Source organism: Protopterus annectens, chromosome 2.part1 (assembly GCF_019279795.1).
Source record: "Protopterus annectens isolate FY-2018-M chromosome 2.part1, PAN1.0, whole genome shotgun sequence".
NCBI classification, from domain to species: domain Eukaryota; kingdom Metazoa; phylum Chordata; order Ceratodontiformes; family Protopteridae; genus Protopterus; species Protopterus annectens.
Genome location: NC_056729.1, coordinates 424,165,795 through 424,185,087, shown reverse-complemented (window position 1 = coordinate 424,185,087; position 19,293 = coordinate 424,165,795). Strand labels below are relative to the sequence as shown.

The following is a 19,293-nucleotide window of genomic DNA, read 5'->3' as shown; positions in this document are numbered from 1 at the left end:
GATGGCGTCTACCAAATATAGACCTGTTTGCCAGTCCTCAAAACTAACAGCTGACAAAATTTTGTACAAGGACATTCCACCATCAAGCTTGGAAAGCGGACGCTCTCTCCTTCAGTTGGAAAAACTTGACAGCATATGCCTTTCCTCAATTACCTCTTCTCACAAAGGTTCTTTTGAAGGTCAAAAAGGAGAAACCTCAACTGATTCTCATAGCCCCAGACTGGCCATGCCAGCACTGGTACCCGCTATTAAAGAATATGGCTCACAGCCCACCAGGGATATTGCCTCAAATTCCTCATTTACTCATGCAGCAAGACAAGCAGATTCTGTACAGCCAGATCAAAACCTTAAACCTGGCTGCATGGCATCCCACCAGCCCCTCTTTCACAAGCAGTACTGGATGTTATTCTAGAGGTCAGAGGGCCAAGCACCAGGAAGGCTTACTCGGACAAATGGAAAAGGTTTTGTGCTTGGAACCATGCTAAAGGCCAAGACACAACTCAGCCTCATATGCCTCACATTCTGCAGTATTTAACTGAGATGTTGCATAAAGGACTTTCCTTCTCCTCTATTAAAATCCATGCTTCAGCTATTTCAGCTCACTACAACACTAATCCACCTTTATTTTCCAATCCTCTTCTAAGGCAGTTCCTCAGAGGGACAAAAAACATTAGACCACCTAGAAGAGCCCCTACACAAACATGGGACCTCAACTTTGTTCTTGAAAAACTAACGCTACCTCCCTTTGAACCAGCTTTTTCTGCAGACCTTCAGTTCTTATCCTGGAAGACTGCCCTGCTCCTGGCAATAACTTCTGCTAGGAGAGTCTCAGAATTACAGGCACTTATGGCAGTGGAACCTTTCCTCATTTTCCATCAAGACAGAGTTTCTCTATGAACTAATCCTTCCTTCATGCCTAAGGTGGTTTCTAGTGTAGCTTTAAAACAAACCATCCACCTACCCACTTTCTTCCCCAATCCACAGAACAAAGGTGAGAGACTCCTGCATTCCTTGGACATTCACAGGCAACTTCGTTACTACTTGGATAAAACTAAGGCTTTCAAAAAAACTGACCAGCTCTTTGTTTCCTATGCTACAGCTTCTCAAGGGAGGGCCATATCCAAGCAAACCATTTCTAAATGGATAGGCCATTGCATACGATTCTGCTATACCCATCATGGGAAACCAGTTCCTCCTACCATTAGATCCCACTCTACCAGGGCAACAGCTACCTCTACTGCTTTTCTCAGGGGGGTTCCTACCAAGGAAATTTTGGAAGCTGCAACTTGGAGTTCTGTACACACCTTCACCAAACACTATCACTTACCTCTTTATTCTAAATCCAGGGCAGGCTTCGCCACTGCATTTCTGCAGGGCCTCATTGCCTCCACTAACCCTCTATGATGCCTCCACCCTACCTTAGCTTTGGGACTCAACCCAAGTGTGATGACTGCAGCAGGGTAACATGATGAACATAGTACAGTTTTGTACCTACCATAAATGTAGATGTTCGAGTGTTCACCCTGCTGCAGTCCAGGTTACCCTCCCTCCAACCCCTCTGATCTACTGGCTATATCTTTGCTATGCCTTTCTGATGCATTTGCTTATAGCTGAAGGGATTTTCTGATTGTACAGTGTTCACACCTTTTTGGTACTAATTTGGATCAGCTTTTTGAGGCACCTGACATCTGGGGCAAGAAAAACTCTAGCCCAGGGACGATAAACTAAAATATTTGGCTCTTGTCCAACATCCCCTGCTTGTGGGTTTGCAACTTGTATTAAGGGAAGAGCTTCTGAGTAGTCAGAAAGTTTAATGGCCCAACGTCCTTGTCCTGCTGGTCCTGACCTTAACTGCATAGGTTGGTCTACCTGTTGCAAAGCAACCTTGGGTACTACGGGAATTTTCGGGTAAATTGGAGGGGTCACAACGCTTCCTTGAGCAGCCAATAACCCACCCTGCTGTACAGATCCCACATCTTCAGACTGATATTGAGGAGGTTCCACGGCACGGCAGCAGCAATTTCCCCATACGGTGGGGCAGTTGCCTGCCTTTGTACTGCACAAACTGTATGCTCATCCTCCTTATCTAAAAATAAAGCTACTTTTTCACTTTGCACCAGTGATCCCTTTTGATTTATTTTTTTCTTTTTCCTGGCACTGTTTTTCTCTTATAGCTCATTTATTTGCTTCTTCTAACCATTTTTGTGCTTGGGGAAATCCCAATTGTCTTTGCTTTTTAGTTCTAGTTCCTGCATCTCTTTTCAAATCTCTAACCAATTTTGCACAGGCATTCTTATTCAGTGTACCATCAAAACCATATTTGGACTTCCACTTTTCCAAAAATTTAACATTATTTTTGTTTAAATCTTTCATATACTTAGCATCAACATTTAAACAGACATCACTCTCACACTTGCAGTAGCTCGAACCCATGTTTCCCCTAGATTTCTTATTTTAGGACTGTATCAAAGTTATTTTACAGGGCTTATTATAAAATGGGGCTATCTTAACGGGTGATCCTAACAAAAGAATCTTAACAAGTAATCCTACCCACCCTTAACTAAAAATAAAACCCTTGTCGACAAGGTTAAATTAAATTAAAAGAAAATTTATTTTTCATCCTACCTGAACCAGATGAGACTCCGTTTCCCCTTTTCGTTCAGAAACCGTCCCTCAGATAGGGATCAGAGAGCGGCCGGCCTCCTTTCAACGACAAATCAGTCGGAGGGCTTTCAGTCGAGGGAATCTTAAGATGAGAAACCCTCACCTGCACAGGTTTTTCGGTCTCTCTGTCGGTCTGATCCGTATCTTCGTAGAGGTTTCCGGTCCGAAGGACCAAAATGTCAGAAGAAATAATTCAAATGAGTTGCATCTGCCTCAGGTGATGAAAAACTTCTTTATTAGCAGCTAACCAGATTACACAGCATGTTGGCCAAGATGATCTCCTCTGGTCAACTTGTTTACTGACATCAACTTTTATACTGCAAGCAAAACAACTTTTTGTTACATTTCTGACCGTTGACAGTTGGCTATGAAAAACTTATAGGATAAACATGTTCATCACAAATCGCCTCAAACCAACAGTTAGTACAGAATGTTCAAGAAGTACAGAATGTTCAGTTCAACAATGATAGCTCAAATTTTCCAGGACACACAGCCTGCTTCAGTAAATTAACTCTTACTCGGCCGTGCGTCCTTATCCCAGGCTTCACTGAGCTATAACCAAATCTCTTTATTCTGAAATGCAGAAAACCATTATTATTCAGGTTCATAAGCAATGCTGCATTTTGTTCATAGATGAGGCCCATCTTTGATGGGCATATCCCAACAAATAACATGTTCACTTTGCAAGAAGAGGAAAAAGACAAATAACAGTATATTTTAAAACTTTTTCTCTTAACATTTATGTACCTATATTAGTATTTCTTCTGGCAATCTGGATGCCAATACTGCCATCATTATCTTGTAGCCCTGGTCATGCACTGATATAGACCTGTGCTAGCTTAAAAGCTGTGTGTCTTTACTAGGTTTTACAGTCTCAGATACAATATCTCCCTTCCATGAAGAGGGGACATCCCCAGTGTGTGTATGAGCTTCCCTCCCTGTCTGTAGAGCTCTAAAGGTATCCCATCCAGTCCAGGGGATTTGCCACTGGGCAATGTTCTCAACTGCTTCTCTGGTTCATGTTATGAGTCTCATCAATCTGTCCATCCATGTTGCAGTTAAGCAGGAGGGTTCCCAATTCCATAAGTATTCCCAGATTGTCTCCTCTTGTACCATCTCCTCCAGTTGCTCACTTGTACCATCTCCTCCAGTTGCTCACTATATAGGTTTGCATAATACTGCTGAAAAAACTCTAGTACCCTATCTGGTTGATTGTGTACTCTTCCTGATGAAAGATCTTTCAGAGCAAAGGCCCATCTCTCTTATCTTAGCCTACCTTAGAGCAGTGACCAGGCTACTTTTTGTAAAGGGAGAGTTACTCATAAAATATTTTTGTACAGTTTTTAACTTAAATTGCCATTCACCCTGTAATATTAAGTCTACCTCCTGTTATGCCTCATTGTATCTTCCTCTAGCCCCTTCTCACCTATAGCATGCCTGTCCTGCTGTTTCTATGCCAGTTCCTCTATTCCCTCAGCATCCAAGTCTCATATTCTTTTCTCTCCTGCATAATCCTTTAAATCCAGTTGACAGTTCACCTTTTCCGCCTCCCATTTCATTGTTTTAGCTGTTTTCTCTTCTACATCTGTTTTCTCTCTCTACAGTTTACAAAACAACTTGGACTTGTTGTAATCATCAATGTCTAACTCATTTCCTTTTTGCCAACCTTAAGGTTTTTCTCGTAGGTGCACGATCAGGTAAGACAATTGGTTGCATTTCTTGTGACTTTGTGTTTTTCTTTCCATGAGATGTATATCCTGTGTATCCAGGAATATTTGCCTACAGCCTTAGATAATAACATGAAAGGAGTGTGCTCATTTCCCATCTCTACACATATATCAAGCATTCCAATCAGTACCATAAATAGTGCAAAGTACCTCCCAATACTGGAAGTTCTATTACGTTAAGGGTCTCCTTGGATGTTTTTACAATGTGTTACTAAGTTAAAGCCCCCTCACCACAATATTATCCCTTCACTGAAGCCCAGTGCTGTTCTGCACATCTCCTTCAAATTCATGAGCAGTAATTCAAGTGGTCTGTACATTCTTACCAGTATAAAAAGGCATTCTTCTGTTTTTAACTTTTACTGCAACAAATTTACCCTCAACATTCTTAAGCTGATCTAATACTTTGTTTCTGAGAGTCAGACTTATTAATATCCCCACCCCTCTTTTATTAGCTTCTCTACCCTCTGCAGTGGCCACTGATATTAGCCAAATTTAACCAGTTTACCATGTTGAGCAGCCGTCAAGTGTGTTTTCTGTGCGAACAATATTTAGGGCAACTCCCTTCTGGCATATCACATTATCTTTTCCTTTTGGACTGGATTGCACAACCTGTTAGCATTCCAAGACATTAATTTTAGTATTGTATTATTATTTTATTATTGTTGTTGTTGTTGTTGTGGCTTTCGGCTTATCCCGGTTAGGGGTCGCCACAGTGGAACTCCGGTCCACTAATGCTTGGTAGTGGATTTTTACGTGCCGAGTTACCAGCCCTGACACACAACCTTCAACAAAGACACACCCATTCACGCATGCCTCCACACAGAAGACGCTCTAGCTGAAAATCGAACGGGACAACGTCTTGCTGTGAGGCGACAATGCTACCGAAGCACCACTACCGCTGGGATCTATTATTATTTTATTATTACAGCTCTTTATTGCTTCAAAACTTGTGTTTGCATTTTTCCCATCCTTTCTGCCGTAGGATGATTACATAGACTATTACAATTTTAGACAGGGTCATTAACAGGTACTCACACTCCAAGAAATCTCTGTCAAGAAATATAAACAACAGCTTAACAGAGCTATTTACATTTACATACTTTTTAATGACATCAAGCATTTTCTTTTCCTACCTTTTGTTTAACTGCAAGTCTTTATGAGCTGCACTGTTTATTATCACAAGGTAGGATCTTCATAGTGGGTTTGATCCATGGAATGTTTTATACATTTACTTTTCACTGACATTATTACCCCACCCCCACACTACACCACCCCCCCATGGTAAAACATTATTTTTTTTCCTGAAGCAGCCCCTGTTATTACCAATTCTTTTTTCTTTAATTTTCCACCTCGATCATACTCTGACAGTTCAAAACATTTTACCTTTCTGAAGTGTTCCATTAATTATCAAATGTTCATTATGCCTTTAGTGCAGAAAAGTTGTCACAAACCCTCAAAATCCATTCTCCTGACTCAATGTCTTTTTCTTTTTGTTGCAGTTTTTGTTTGAGCAAAGGAAAGGACTTTTGCAGCACTTCCCAGGTTGGGTGCCAGGCAGTCCCCCATTTCTTGCCAGGTATTACTCATTGCTTCCTCACTTGCCCTACGGGCTGCACCGGTTTAAAATTTAACTGTCTTATTCTGCACAGTTGCATAGCTGGTATGAATCTTGTCCTCATCCTCCTCTGTGTTTCTGCACTAAAATCCTGTTCCATACTCTGGTATTGCCATAATAAAGTTTCTTACCTGGATTCTAAAGTAACTTTAAAGTACTTCCTTTATCCTGTAAGTATCAAAATGAAAATTAAGTTGACAATGCTGTCTCTGTAACTCTCCCTGCTGCAAGCCCAACCATTCAGACAGTACATTGCTTGCGGTCTCTATTAGTTCTCAGTTCTCCACTTTTTCTGGAATCCTAACTATGTCTATGTTCTTCCACTGCCATCTAGCTTCTTGTTCGCTCAGTCCATGCTCTAGTTGCTCACCGTTAGTCTGGTTATCCACTATGTGCTTGTTTTGCTGCTTGTATCACTTTGTAATTCATCAGTGGTATCTGAATGTATTAATAGAACTCCCTGTATCTCCTCAAATTTCCTTTCTGCTTGAGTGACATTGCAGTCTAGTTTACTACCTATTTCTTGCAGTTTACTCATTATTAAAGCTAATGAGGATTATTTTGTTACTATTACAGTTTCCTCCACTCTATTGCAAGTGCCATTGGACTCTCCTAGTGCTCGCGCCACCGGACTCTCCTAGTGCTCGCGCCACTGGACTCTCCTAGTGCTAGTGCCACTGGACTGTTCTCGCCACTGGACTCTCCTAGTGTTAGCGCCACCGGACTCTCCTAGTGCTTGCGCCACCGGACTCTCCTAGTTCTCACGCCACTGGACTCTCCTAGTGCTAGCACCACTGGACTGTTCTCGCCACTGGACTCTTCTAGTGCTAGCATAACTGGACACTTCTGTTGTCATCACTCTTGACTGGTCTGGCTTCTCCCTATGCTTTGCTTCTTTTTGTCATTTCTTCTGCTTACAGACGGCCTTTTCTTGTGGATATGCGGGCACACTCCTAACACATTTGAGTAAATATTACAAGGTTTAGAACTGCCTTCCCAAGCAGTAATGGTGAGTTTTTTCCATTTACCAGTGGGGTGAGCTACTAAACTCCTTTACTCATCCACCATCACCAGAACACCTGGAGATCCAACATGTTATATATACCTGATGGGGCAAAAGCAGACAAAAGGAGGGATAGTGAAATTAAAAGCATAGCTAAATAATGCTGAAAAAAGAACAGGGCCAGGCACACAAAATCTTTACAATTAATAGAACTTGCCCCAAAAATCGAAAAAGAACATTAGCTTATCTGTAGAAAATAAAACATTTGTACAACTTTCTTCAAACTTTTTTTTATCTGATAAGCTGTTTGCTGAATGTTTCCTTATTAGATAGAAAGCACCTCACTTGCCCGATACCAGTAAGTTTAACTGTTGCACTCTGTTGCAATTTATTTGCCATGCCATTTTCTGTTTGGCCCATGTTATGTTACCATAGTTTTCTTTATCCTCTTCCGTCCTTCTGGTAAGAAATTCCAGAAATCTTTTAATGTAAAACATTCAAATAATATACTTCTAACCATTTTGATTGCCTTATTTCATCATACTGTTCGTCTTGTTTGCATTCCTTGCTGAATTTTATAGTAAATAAAATTGCCAGTTTGTATCTATTAATTCCACTGTGCAGCCCTAGTTTTTATTGCACTTTGATGCTCCTTCCGAGATTTCACAGGAAAACATGTTCTTTGAATCTTTTATGCAACCACTTCTTATTTGAATTGTATTCTGTATAATTAAGCTTCTCTTCATTAGTTTCCTGAAAAAGTGTCCTCCTCACCTTCATTTTCCCGCCTGTTCCCCTTTTCAGAATGTATACCCCTAAGCATCCATGTTGTTCTCTCATTGATTTATTCAGTCTCCAGTTAATTCATTTCAAGGTTGCTGGGGATCTTGAGCCTATCTTGGTACTCAGTGGGTGCAAGACTGAGAAATTTACTTCTGATAAGGAGGCCAATCTGTCACAGGATACACACACACAAACACAGACACACACAGACACACACACACACACACACACACACACACACACACACACACACACACACACACACACACACACACACACACACACAGCCATTTCACCTGTGGTTTGTCTTTGAGATGTGGAAGAAACTAGAGCATAAGGCAGAATCCTACACCAACACAGGGAGGGCATTTGGACTTCACACAGATAGCACCCCAACTGGTGACCAAACTGGAGAACTAAGTGCAATGAGAAGGTAATAATAATCTCAGTGCTGATATGCAGTTTTCATCTTTTACTTGTTTGTCTTAACTACTTTTCTTTTATATTTCTTTAGAAAATAAAAAGAACGCTATTTGGCTAGCCATCTTTAAACCCACTTTTATTGATTATTATAGTTATATTTTTTTTGCTTGGATTCAGCTGAAATCCCCCATCTCGTGTACTAATTTCATAAGGTCATTCACAAAGCTTTTCAATCCTTTAAGCCTGTAATATTTAATTGTGATAGTAAACCACGTAATTTCCTTCTCATTTATTTGTTGTTTAGCCTATTTTTATCTGTATTTTAAGTAATATGAAACTTCTAACACTTGTCTTTCAATGTTTTCTTGACTACAAACTGAACTCTCTAAGTTTTCTTTGATTATCTCTTCTAGTATAATCATAATATTTACATATTGCTTTATTTTCCTTTTTCAAAATGTTACCTTATTCGATTTGCAAATGACTTCAAACTCTGAGCTAGATTTTGTTATAGAGTTGTGGTAATAGTGTCCCCTAAACCCAGTAGGTAGAGATGCTTCTTGAGACCCTTGCTAAAGCTGTCCTCTGTGGTACACACCTGAAGCTGCCATAGTAGTGAGTCCCGCAGTTCTGAGTTTGATCATAAAGGACAGTCAGTGGAGGTGTTTTTCATCTAAAGATCAACAGCAGCCTTAAGGCAGCCAAGTAGACTTTTTGAAAAATAAGATAATAAAGCACAAGAAGGTCTTCTAATCATAAAGGACCCTGGTCATGAAGAGTTTTAAAAACACGCATTGTAGATCATTTATTTTATAAAGAGCTAATCCAGCTAGGCAACCCAAGCTGAAGTCTGTAGTCTGGAAAAGAAGAAATTAACCCATGAACCATAACAGGTAAATGCAAATCCTCTAGGCGCAAGAAATTCGGGTGATCCTTCTCAAATGTAACATCAAGATTTGGTAACAGCTGAATTTTGGCCCTCTACTATTGTTAGAGGATCACAGCAAGATTTTACACCCTTGATACAAATATATGTATATGAAACATTTAAATTAATTGAGAAATGTTTTAGTGAACCATGGCATAATGAACATGTTAGGTCCAATCCCATTTTGTGGAAACTTGGGAATGGAAGAGTGGAGGACGTGTCCCCCTTTTGGACTTATTTCAAAGCCTGTTTCAGAGGCTGAGTGGGAAGATGGAAAAGTTGCCTACCCTCTTTTAAAAGAACCATGTTAAAGCCTCTTCCTGACTTTTGCTAGGTCAGATTTTGATGGGACAGTTTCAATGAGCAGTGATTCAGTGATGTGTGTCTTGATTTCTATATATCATTCCCTCTATATATGATCCCGCAGAACTAAATACTTAACTGTTCCCCCAAACCCTCCTTCTGAATCCTAAAATTGAAAAATGATAGTTTTTGGTAGGTTTCAAAGATCATCAAAATGTTCCAACAAACTCCTGAGTAAGGACATCAACAACCATAGCATTGAAACCACTCCCACCTTCAAATATCTTAAGAGTATTGTTAGACAAGACTCATATATATTGGTAAACCTTATTCTAAAGTCAACTACCTGTTATTCTGGGCTGAGAAACTATTCCAGTTTTTCTCATTCCCAACCAGAGCTGCCACAAGGAAGGGCAACCTTTTTGCCAAACTAAAATATGGTCTTGCTACTATTTCTCAATGTCTCAGTCAAAAACAATTCAACCCTACAAACCATCTCCAATACAATATGCTGTTTCATAGCAAATTGTCCACTGCTAGAACACCACTGTCGTTCACTCAAAAAGGCCAGATGGCTACCTGTCGAACAAAGAGTTAATTATCTTCTTGTCTCATTACTTTTTAAACTTCTGCACCAAGACTCCCCCATCTACCTTCTCCAACAAATTCATGCAGACATATTCTCAGTTTACAACTTTAGAAATCAATCAAACACAGGCCTAATGCTCCAAACTCCAACAACTAAGTTCCATTGCAAAAACCACAGTTTCTAAGTTCTTGCCCCCATACTCTGAAGTGTCCATTTCAGACCTAAAGGAACTATCCTGCTACTCTGAGTCTGGACCCTTATTCGAGTAATTCTTGTTTAAACCAAGAAAATACAAGTGCATAAATTCAAGTCATATCACCAAACTCACTTTATTGCTTCCCACTCTGTTTAATTTTGCTTTCTTGCAGCTGTCACTCCTGCATCTTTGGGCAGTTCATTGTGTATGTATGTACATAGTCAATCTGAAGTAGTTAACTTCATTTTATCTACAACCTGTGGGTATTCGGATCCATATCAGATCCGAGCCGGCAACTTTTCAAGCATCTGCTCTGAGCTCCAAGCTCCTCCCCTTACCCATAACCCATCACCATCTCCTACCTTCCCTCAGATCTCGTTTGCCGCTTCGTGCATTAGCATCGTGATCTTTGTAGCTCCAAGTATTGGGTTATTAGTAAGTGACTTTTTGGTCGTTTTTTTCTCCAGATAGTGAGAGGGTGTTGTCATTTAGTTCGCTTTCCTCCTCCAATCACTTGTTTGTTGGTTATATATAAAAAAAAAAAAAAAAAGTTTGGTGTAAAGTAGTCTAGTACAGGCCCTCCCTACCCTTAGGTGTGTGTGTTTAGAGTGTCGGTCTTAAGTAGGTTAGCTGTGTGTGTTTGTAGTATGTCTGATCAGCCAAAACCTACCTTCAAGAAATGCACAGAGTGTGGCTATAAGCTTTCACTGGCTGATGGTTACACTCTGTGTTGTTTGCCTGGGTGTTCCCCATCTATCTGTTTAGTGCAGTGTGTGCGTCGGATTTAACCCTAGGGCCTTGAAAGAAAAGAAGGCCAAACTGGTTGCAAAAGGCCTTCTACCTGTTTCCTCTCTGGACTCATGGGCCTCGGCTCTTCCAGCAGCTGCACAACCTCCCCCTCAGGCTCGGACTCACCTTCCCACTTGACCTGTTGATGGGGAGGCAAAAGGAAAAAAAGGACAGAGACAAGAGGGGGGGGGATAGGCCCTGTAAGCGATCTCCAGAGGGAGAGCCCTTCCCTAGCCCGCCTTCTAAAGTGTTTAGACCTACATCCCCTTGGCTCCACTCCCTGAAGTTCTCCCTGGAGCCAACGAAGCCCTTGGATCTGAGGCCTTCATCTAGGTCATCGCAACGACCAGCCAGATCCGAGTCTATCGCCTCCTCACGCTCGACTCGGAGCCTATCGGAATTGGATATGGACAGGATGATGAGATTTATTTGGACCCAAATCCAGATGGGAATCTTGCCAGGCCCCTCTCCCTCTGGTGGGGGGGACCTCCATGCCCTTTATTCATCCAATTTCTCCTTCCCCAATCCGGCCTGCGGTTTCGGGGTTTATAGATCCAAGGATCTTCGGAGCTGGGGGGTTCGGCGCTGGCGGTTCCTCCAACCTCGACTCCAGTGATTACCTTGAGTTCCTTGGATCCGACCAATTTGGATCTGAGCAACTCTCGGGGATGGGGAGTTGGGTCCAAGGGAATGGAGGTGTCTTCGGCTCCAACTTTGTCGGATCCGAGCCATTCCTTTGGAGCTCTGGCAACTCCTGCCTCGGCCCTGATCCTCATGGCGGACCCGGGGAGAGCTTCCTCCTCGTTGGGTATGCTCTCCATCGGCGTTCAACGTGGTGGAGAGGGTTCTTGCCCATGGATTGAGACCCCAACCTATTTCCTTGGATTCGGTTACGACTCCCTTCAGCTTGCCCCAGTGACAGCCCTTATTAGAAGACCCCAGGCAGTTCCCCTGGAGGAACCCCCCCCCCATGGCTCACGAGCCCTCTTCAGAGAGTCCCACTGAAGAGGGTCCCTGTAAGCACACATGTAAAAGGAGGCACCTGGACTCCCCCGAGGCCTTGATTGAAAACACTGATTTAGATGAAGAAGAAGGTTCCCCCAGGTCACCTCCCAAGGATATATCCTTTGGAGACATCATAGAGAGCCTCTGCCAGAGGGGAGATTGGTCAGCCCCAAAATCTTCTACAGATGAGTCAGTGTTCCTGGAGGCTTTTGGTACGGGCCCATCTATGTCCTGGCTATCCCCTCCTGTGGATCCCTTAGTGGATCTTATCACCACGGGAATGGAAGGAGCCTGACACCATAAAGCCGATACCAAAACGCCCGGACAGGATTATCTCTCCACCCGCAGACAGGCCTGGTACAAAGGATCCCCTGTGGATGCTATGTTAGTTGCAGTAGCCACCAGGAGGGAACTGGCACAGGAGAGTTTCTCAGTCCACCCTCCAGACAAGGAGTCCAGGGCAGTGGATCAATTAGGGAAGCAAGTGTTTTCTTCAGCGTCATTTTCCATCCGAGCACTGAACTATTTGGCACACATTATATGACTGCAGAGACCTAGTCACGGAGTTTGCTGAGTCGCCCCCCAGAGTCTTTGTTGCCGGAGGACAAGCGTCTGTTCTCCGTGAAAATGTCAACTCTAAAATCTGTATCAAACACATCTATGCATCTCCTTTTCCATGCTACGAAAGAGGAGGCTAGGGTGGCTGGGACCGGCGTGGCCATGAGGTGACATGCTTGGCTCAGACTGTGTCAATTCACGGACCCCTTCAAGGCGTCTTTCACAAATACTCCCTTCGATGGTTCTTCTCTTTTTGGGAAGACAGTACGTGACACTCTGGTCCAGAGTGAAAAGGACGGGAAGACTTTGTCTGTTGTTGGAGTCTGCTTCTCTAGCCCTCAAAGATCCTTTTCTAGGAATCAGAGAGGGCAAAAGAAGATGTGGTTCTGAAAATCCTAGTTTTCCCAGGACTTTCAGGACAACTCGTCCTCTAGAGGCAGAGGGGGACAGGACAGATGCCATCCCATAGGCAGAGGGGGGCCGAGGAACTTTGGGTCTAAGAAGACCTTCTCGGACAGGCCCACGCAGCAGCCCTGAGGGGTTGCCCGACTGTCCTACTCTGGAGACATTCGGGGGAAGATTATCATTGCACCCAACGGCTTGGGAGTCCATAACTGCAGATCGTTGGGTGCTTCAAATAATATCCAGAGGCTACACCATCCTGTTTGTTACCCCTCCCGTCCAACCAAAGTGCCTCCCAGATGTCCCACTTACTCAAAGGGAGGTGGAAGCGCTAGAGATTTCCTAGCTGCTTCGCAAACAAGCCATCGAACCGGTCCCCCCAGATCAGTCCAGATCAGGCATTTACTCCAGGTTCTTTTTAGTGCCAAAAAAGACAGGGGACCTCAGGTCCATCTTGGACCTGTCAACCTTGATCCTGGCTGTAGCCAAGCAGAAATTCCGGATGGTCACCCTACAGTCCATTCTACCTTATCTTTGAAAATGTGACTGGATGTGCTCGATAGACCTCCAGGATGCTTACTGCCACATCAAGATTCGCAGCAGAAGCTCCAAGAGATTCCTTTGCTTCTGGCTGGGAGCCAGTCACTTCCATTTCAAAGCCCTACCCTTCGGTCTCACCACAGCCCCCGGAGTGTTTATCAAGGTAATGGCAGTCGTAGCAGCTCACCTTAGGCTTCAGGGAATTTAGGTATTCCCTTACCTAGACTATTGGCTCCTTGCTGCTTCCACCAAGCATCTTCTTTGCATAGCCAGAGACTCCTTCCTTCATCTTGCAGACTGGATAGGGATCACTATCAATGTTTCCAAGTCCTTCCTGGACCCGGTGCAGATCTTAGACTTTATCGGGGCACGGCTGGACACCCTTCAATTGAAAGTCTTCCTAACTCCAGACAGGGTCCAGAGCCTATGGGCCCATATATCAGTGGTTCTTGGCCCCAGGCTACCAAAGGCAGGCGATGTTCTCTGAGCCCTAGTCTCTCTGGCTGCAGCAGTCCTGATCCTCCCCTGTGCACATCTTCACATGCTTGTTTTTCAGTGGACTCTGGCCGTGCAGTGGTCTTGGCTAGATATCTCCATGGAATATCCAATTCAAATCAGCAAAGCCTTCAGGGCATCGCTTTTCTGGTGGCCTCAATCGCCATAGATCTTAGCGGGACACCCATTTGTTTCATCCACAGCCCAAACCACAGTGATCACGGACGCCTCCCAGCTCGGGTGGGGAGGGCATTATATGGGGAGGACGGTCCAAGGCACGTGGTCCCAGATCGAGACCAGATTGCATATCAGTGTTCTGGAGATGAGAGCAGTGCTTTTAGTGTTGCAAGCCTTTCACATGGTTCTTCCTCCGGGGACTATTGCAATTCAGTCAGACAACATGTCTGCTGTCTGGTACATCAACAAACAGGGAGGAACCAGATCTTACCCTCTGTGTTGCGAGGCCATGAGAATGTGGGAGTGGGCGATCTCCACCAGTTGATTTCTGATTGCAACGCACATCCCGAGATGCTCCAACATTTTAGCGGACAGATTGAGTCAGGCTATTCTAATGCCATATGAGTGGTCTCTGAAATAATCGATAGTTGAGGAGATCTTCCTTGCGTGGGGTCAGCCTTGCTGCGATCTCTTCGCATCTCCTTCCAACGCGAAGTGCAGCGAGTTCTTCACTCTGATTCCCTCACCTGGAGATCCTCCCAGAGATGCTCTAGTCCATGCTTGGCCTCCCGGGTTACTGTATGCTTATCCCCCGTTACCTCTCATTCTGAAGTTTCTTCAGAAAGCTTGCCAGCTGGGGTGCAAAGTGATCCTCATTGCTCCGTTCTGGCCTCATCGGGTGTGGTTCCCCTTCCTCTGGTCTCATGTTCTAGCTCCACCTTGGATTCTGGATCTTTGCCCATCCCTCGGGCACTTGCCCATCCAACCTGGACAGCCTCAAGCTGACGGCTTGGTTGCTACAGTTCCCTTGATTGCCAGGACTCCTGGTCTTTAATCTTCAGTAAAACTATTGTGGTGGTGTCCCATAAGGCCTCCACTAAAAAGATTTACTGCAGTAAATGGAAACAATTCTCTGTTTGGGCTTCTCAGAGGAACCTGGATCCCTTTACAGCCCTTGTTCCTGCAGTGTTGGATTTTTTAGCCAATATTTTTCAGCAAGGGGCTAGTTCCTCCAGGGTGAAAGTGCAAATGGCAGCTATCTTGAATTTCCATGTCGGGGAAAACACGAATGCCCTGGCCTCTTTTAGTCTGTGTAAGGCTTTTCGTAAAGGCACCTTTCTTTTACGTCCCCCAATTAAGGGCTCTGTTCCTCCTTAGGACCTTAACTTGGTTCTGCAGGCTGTAGTTGCCCCCACTTTGAACCTGCAGCATCAATAGACTTGAAGTTCTTATCCTGGAAGACAGCCTTCTTAGTGGCCATTACGTCGGCTAGGAGGGTTTCTGAAATTTAAGCTTTGTCTGCCGTGCCCCCTTACTTGATCTTCCATAAGGACAGGGTTTCTCTCCGCACGAACACTTCCTTCTTACCAAAAGTAGCTTTTGAATCAAACATTAATCAAACAATTAACCTGCCTGTTTTCTTTCCAAATTTTCAGAACAAGGGTGAATATAAGCTGCATTTGCTAGATGTTCATAGACAGCTTCATTTTTATTTACACAGAACAAAGCCCTTCCGTACGTCTGACCATTTGTTTGTGTCCTTTTCTAAACCCTTTCTGGGCAAAGCCATCTCCAAGGTTTCCTTAGCTAGATGGATTGCACAATATATTTTGCAAATTTATAAAGACAAAAGTCTGTCCCCGCCTGGTCCTGTTAAAGTTAGTTCTACCAGAACTATGGCATCTTCTTCTGCCTTTTGGTTTAGGGTTCCACTGAATGACATTTGTGCGGCAGCAACCTGGGTAAGATCACATACCTTCATTTCTCATTATAAGTTGGATTTGTTCTCCAGAGGGAGAGCATCCTTCGGCTCTGCAGTGCTCAGGAATATCCTTCCATGATGGCCTCCCAGGAGTTTAACTAGCTGGGGACTCTGTCCCACAGGTTGCAGATAAAATAAAGTTAACTACTTCAGATAAAGAAGTTATGTACTCACCATAACGTTCCATCTGAGTAGTTACACTTCATTTTTCAGAAACCATCCCACCTTCCTTCCCCCGACCCTGTTTAGGGTTTATTATATAGTTGAGTTGCTGATTGGTTGAGTAGTGGCAAACTCAATCTGAGGGAAGGTAGGAGATGGTGATGGGTTATGGGTAAGGGGGAGGAGCTTGGAGCTCGGAGCAGATGTTTGAAAAGTTGCCGGCTCGGATCCGATATGGATCCGAATACCCACGGGTTGCAGAAAAATTAAGTGCAACTACTCAGATGGAACATTATGGTGAGTACGTAACTTCTTTTTCTACTCAATATTAAAACTTTGTGACACCTTTGTTTTCTTTAACTTTTACATGTATGCAACACTGTTGATAGCAGGATGAAGCATAGAAGTTGTAAACATTTTATAGGTAGCATTAAATGCCTAGTCCTGAAAAGACTAAGTCTGAGTTAATTTTACATCATCAAGATATGGACAGTTCCCAAACATCTTGTGATTCAGAGACATAACACTTAACCAGTAACAAGGTCTTTCCAAGTTTAGGCTGAACTTTTGTCTGAATCATACATTTTACACAATCACAGAAACAGCCTCTTTTTGCCCATCGTGAGATTCTGTATGAATACTGAGGTATAATAATTAAAGTATCAACACTTAATTGATTTTTTCTGCTTTTAATAAGGTAATTTTATTTTTGAGACCTGACTTAAGATTATGTTTACCCTGCAAATGTAACAGCTGTTTATTTGATATATAATTTGTTCTGTTGCTCAGATATTCCAGCTCAAGATATGCTAAAGTATCAGCTTGAACTTGTCAAACATTAGCCACATGTCATTAGTTAACTATAATGTAGAAGTCATTGCGAACATTTGGTGATTACTGTACTTTTGTCATTTCAGTATTCTTTGTTCAACTTGGCTTCATATCGTTAACATTCTTCCTTTCTACAAGGTGAGTACAAGAACCTTCTGTGCTAATGCCTTCTATTACTGCATAATTCATATCTTGCACATGCATTATGGGCTTTCATCCTGTTCCAGGATGGGACATTTTGCAGAAATTCATGGCCTTGAGACATGAATAGAGTAATGATGAGATTTTTGAATGAAGATGTGTCTCCCTACATGCTGGTCGCTGTATGCACTGATGTTATTTCAATAAAGGAAACTGCACTGAGCTCTAGTACGTTTTGTTACAGCATTTATCACCGTATCTGTTGGGCATATTTTTGTGATTGAGTAGCCATTGAGAATATTCAAAAACCTGCTGTTGACAACTATAGTAAGATATTTTAAACAGTATTATGTGACTATTTTAATTCACTTTTATACATGCAGTTGGTCAGTGTAATATGAAGAAATGACATTTTACCATACTATTCGTTATCTTGCTTATTAAACTTGCCAGTGGAAAAAAATTAGAATGAGCAGGAAAACCAAGCTGTTAATTCAGTAATAAAATATTTATTCATTTATTTATTGACATTTGTTGACCGGGTTAGTCCAACTGGGATTTTGTCCCATTTTCAGTGGAGACCCAAGGAGAAAAGCTCCAGATAGAATAAAAAAACACTACAGTAGTATACAAGCACAGCAAACAATAGAAATGAAACTAGTCATTGCAGTAATAAAACAATAAACAAAACAACATTAACAATAGTTAAATGACAGCACAAGGCTTTTTTTTTGATGCTATGTAACTGAACTAGTGGGGATAGAGTTCAGAAGTATGACAAGGATAGATGGAGTGATTCCAATGTGGGGGGAGGAGAGAATTATGTAGGGTTATAGCAGAGGCAAATTCTGGAATTGAGTAAATAAGTCTTTAGTTTTCTTTTAAATAGTGAGGTGTGAGAGATTGAGCGAATGTCAAGGGGTAGTTTGTTCCAGGCTTGGGCCACAGAGTGTTTGTACAGTAGCTTACCTACTGACTTATTTGTGTGGTAAATATCAAGCAATTGTTGATTAGAGGTGCGGAGGGGTCGAGATGGGGTGTAGACCAAGACAAGGAGAGATAAGGATGTACAGTAGGATGGTTTAAAGAGCATAGAGTGCAACATGTGAAATTGATAGAGATGTAGTAGTTGTGGGAGTTCTAGCCATTGTAGAGACTTCAAAGCAATGCAGTGGTGTGTGTTGTTTGGGGAGTTGGTGATGAATCTGGCTATTTTGTGGTAGGATTGTTGGAGTTTATTCAGGGTAGTTTTTTGGATATTTGTGAGAACTGGAGCAGCATAGAGGAGTGAGGGGAGGAGGAGTGCTTGTCCTAGGGTGAGTCTAGCTTCAGGACTGAGATATTTTTTGTTTCAGTATAATAGACTTAATTTCTGATGTGTTTTCTTTATACATTGCTGTATGTGTTGATTGAATTTTAATTCATCGTCGATAATGACTCCAAGGAGTTTTGTGTGGGTGTCAGGTAGGATAGCTGTGTTATTGCAAGACTTAATGACAAAGGAGGATTTATAATGATTAAGAGAGTGGGGTAGGAAGAGTAAGAGTTTGGTTTTATAATCAAAAAAAAAAAAAAAAATATATATATATATATATATATATATATATATATATATATAAAGTAAGAAGTCAATATCATGCAGATTTGCAAAGAATGAAGGAAGAACAAGGGGAAAAGTAATAATCATGACTGAGATGTGAACAAAGGTCATGGTAAACAGTGTAGAGAGTAACTTAACATGTCAAGTGAAAAAATAGTGCTTTATATAAAGTAAAGAGTTGAAACAACAAATCCAGGGTCAAAATGAGGGCAAAAAGAGGCAGTATGAATAAGAAACAAAAGTGGCATCATTCTTCTCACAGGGTAGTAGTGTACTGTTATTTATAAACTTCTCAACACCTTGAATGGTTCTGAAACTTTAATAAGTAATCTAGACTTCTAACAAGCAAAATCCCCAGTCGTACACACAGCCCATTACACGAAACAGATTGATTCAAACAGCAACTACAAAGTAAGAAATGATTTATCTAAATCTTTGCATTCTGTGCGTGGCACCATCCAGTGACAAATACACAACTTATTACATCTTTCACTTTCTTTTGCTAAAAAAGCCTGTCATCCTTTCAATTTTAGTGCACAAATATTTTGCTCTGTGATGTAAATTGTGAACACAGCACTTTTTTAACATTTTTAGGCCTTT

General features: G+C 42.3%; 1 protein-coding gene across 1 annotated transcript in view; it reads left to right on the top strand.

Annotated features, from left to right (window-relative positions):
- SLC10A7 (solute carrier family 10 member 7) overlaps positions 1 to 19,293 on the top strand; it is a gene marked incomplete in the record, with an annotated part of 2,703,821 nt that overhangs the window by 2,384,502 nt on the left and 300,026 nt on the right. Inside the window, 1 exon segment of the mRNA XM_044062239.1 lies at positions 17,039 to 17,090. Coding sequence (XP_043918174.1) covers positions 17,039 to 17,090 — 52 coding nt within the window.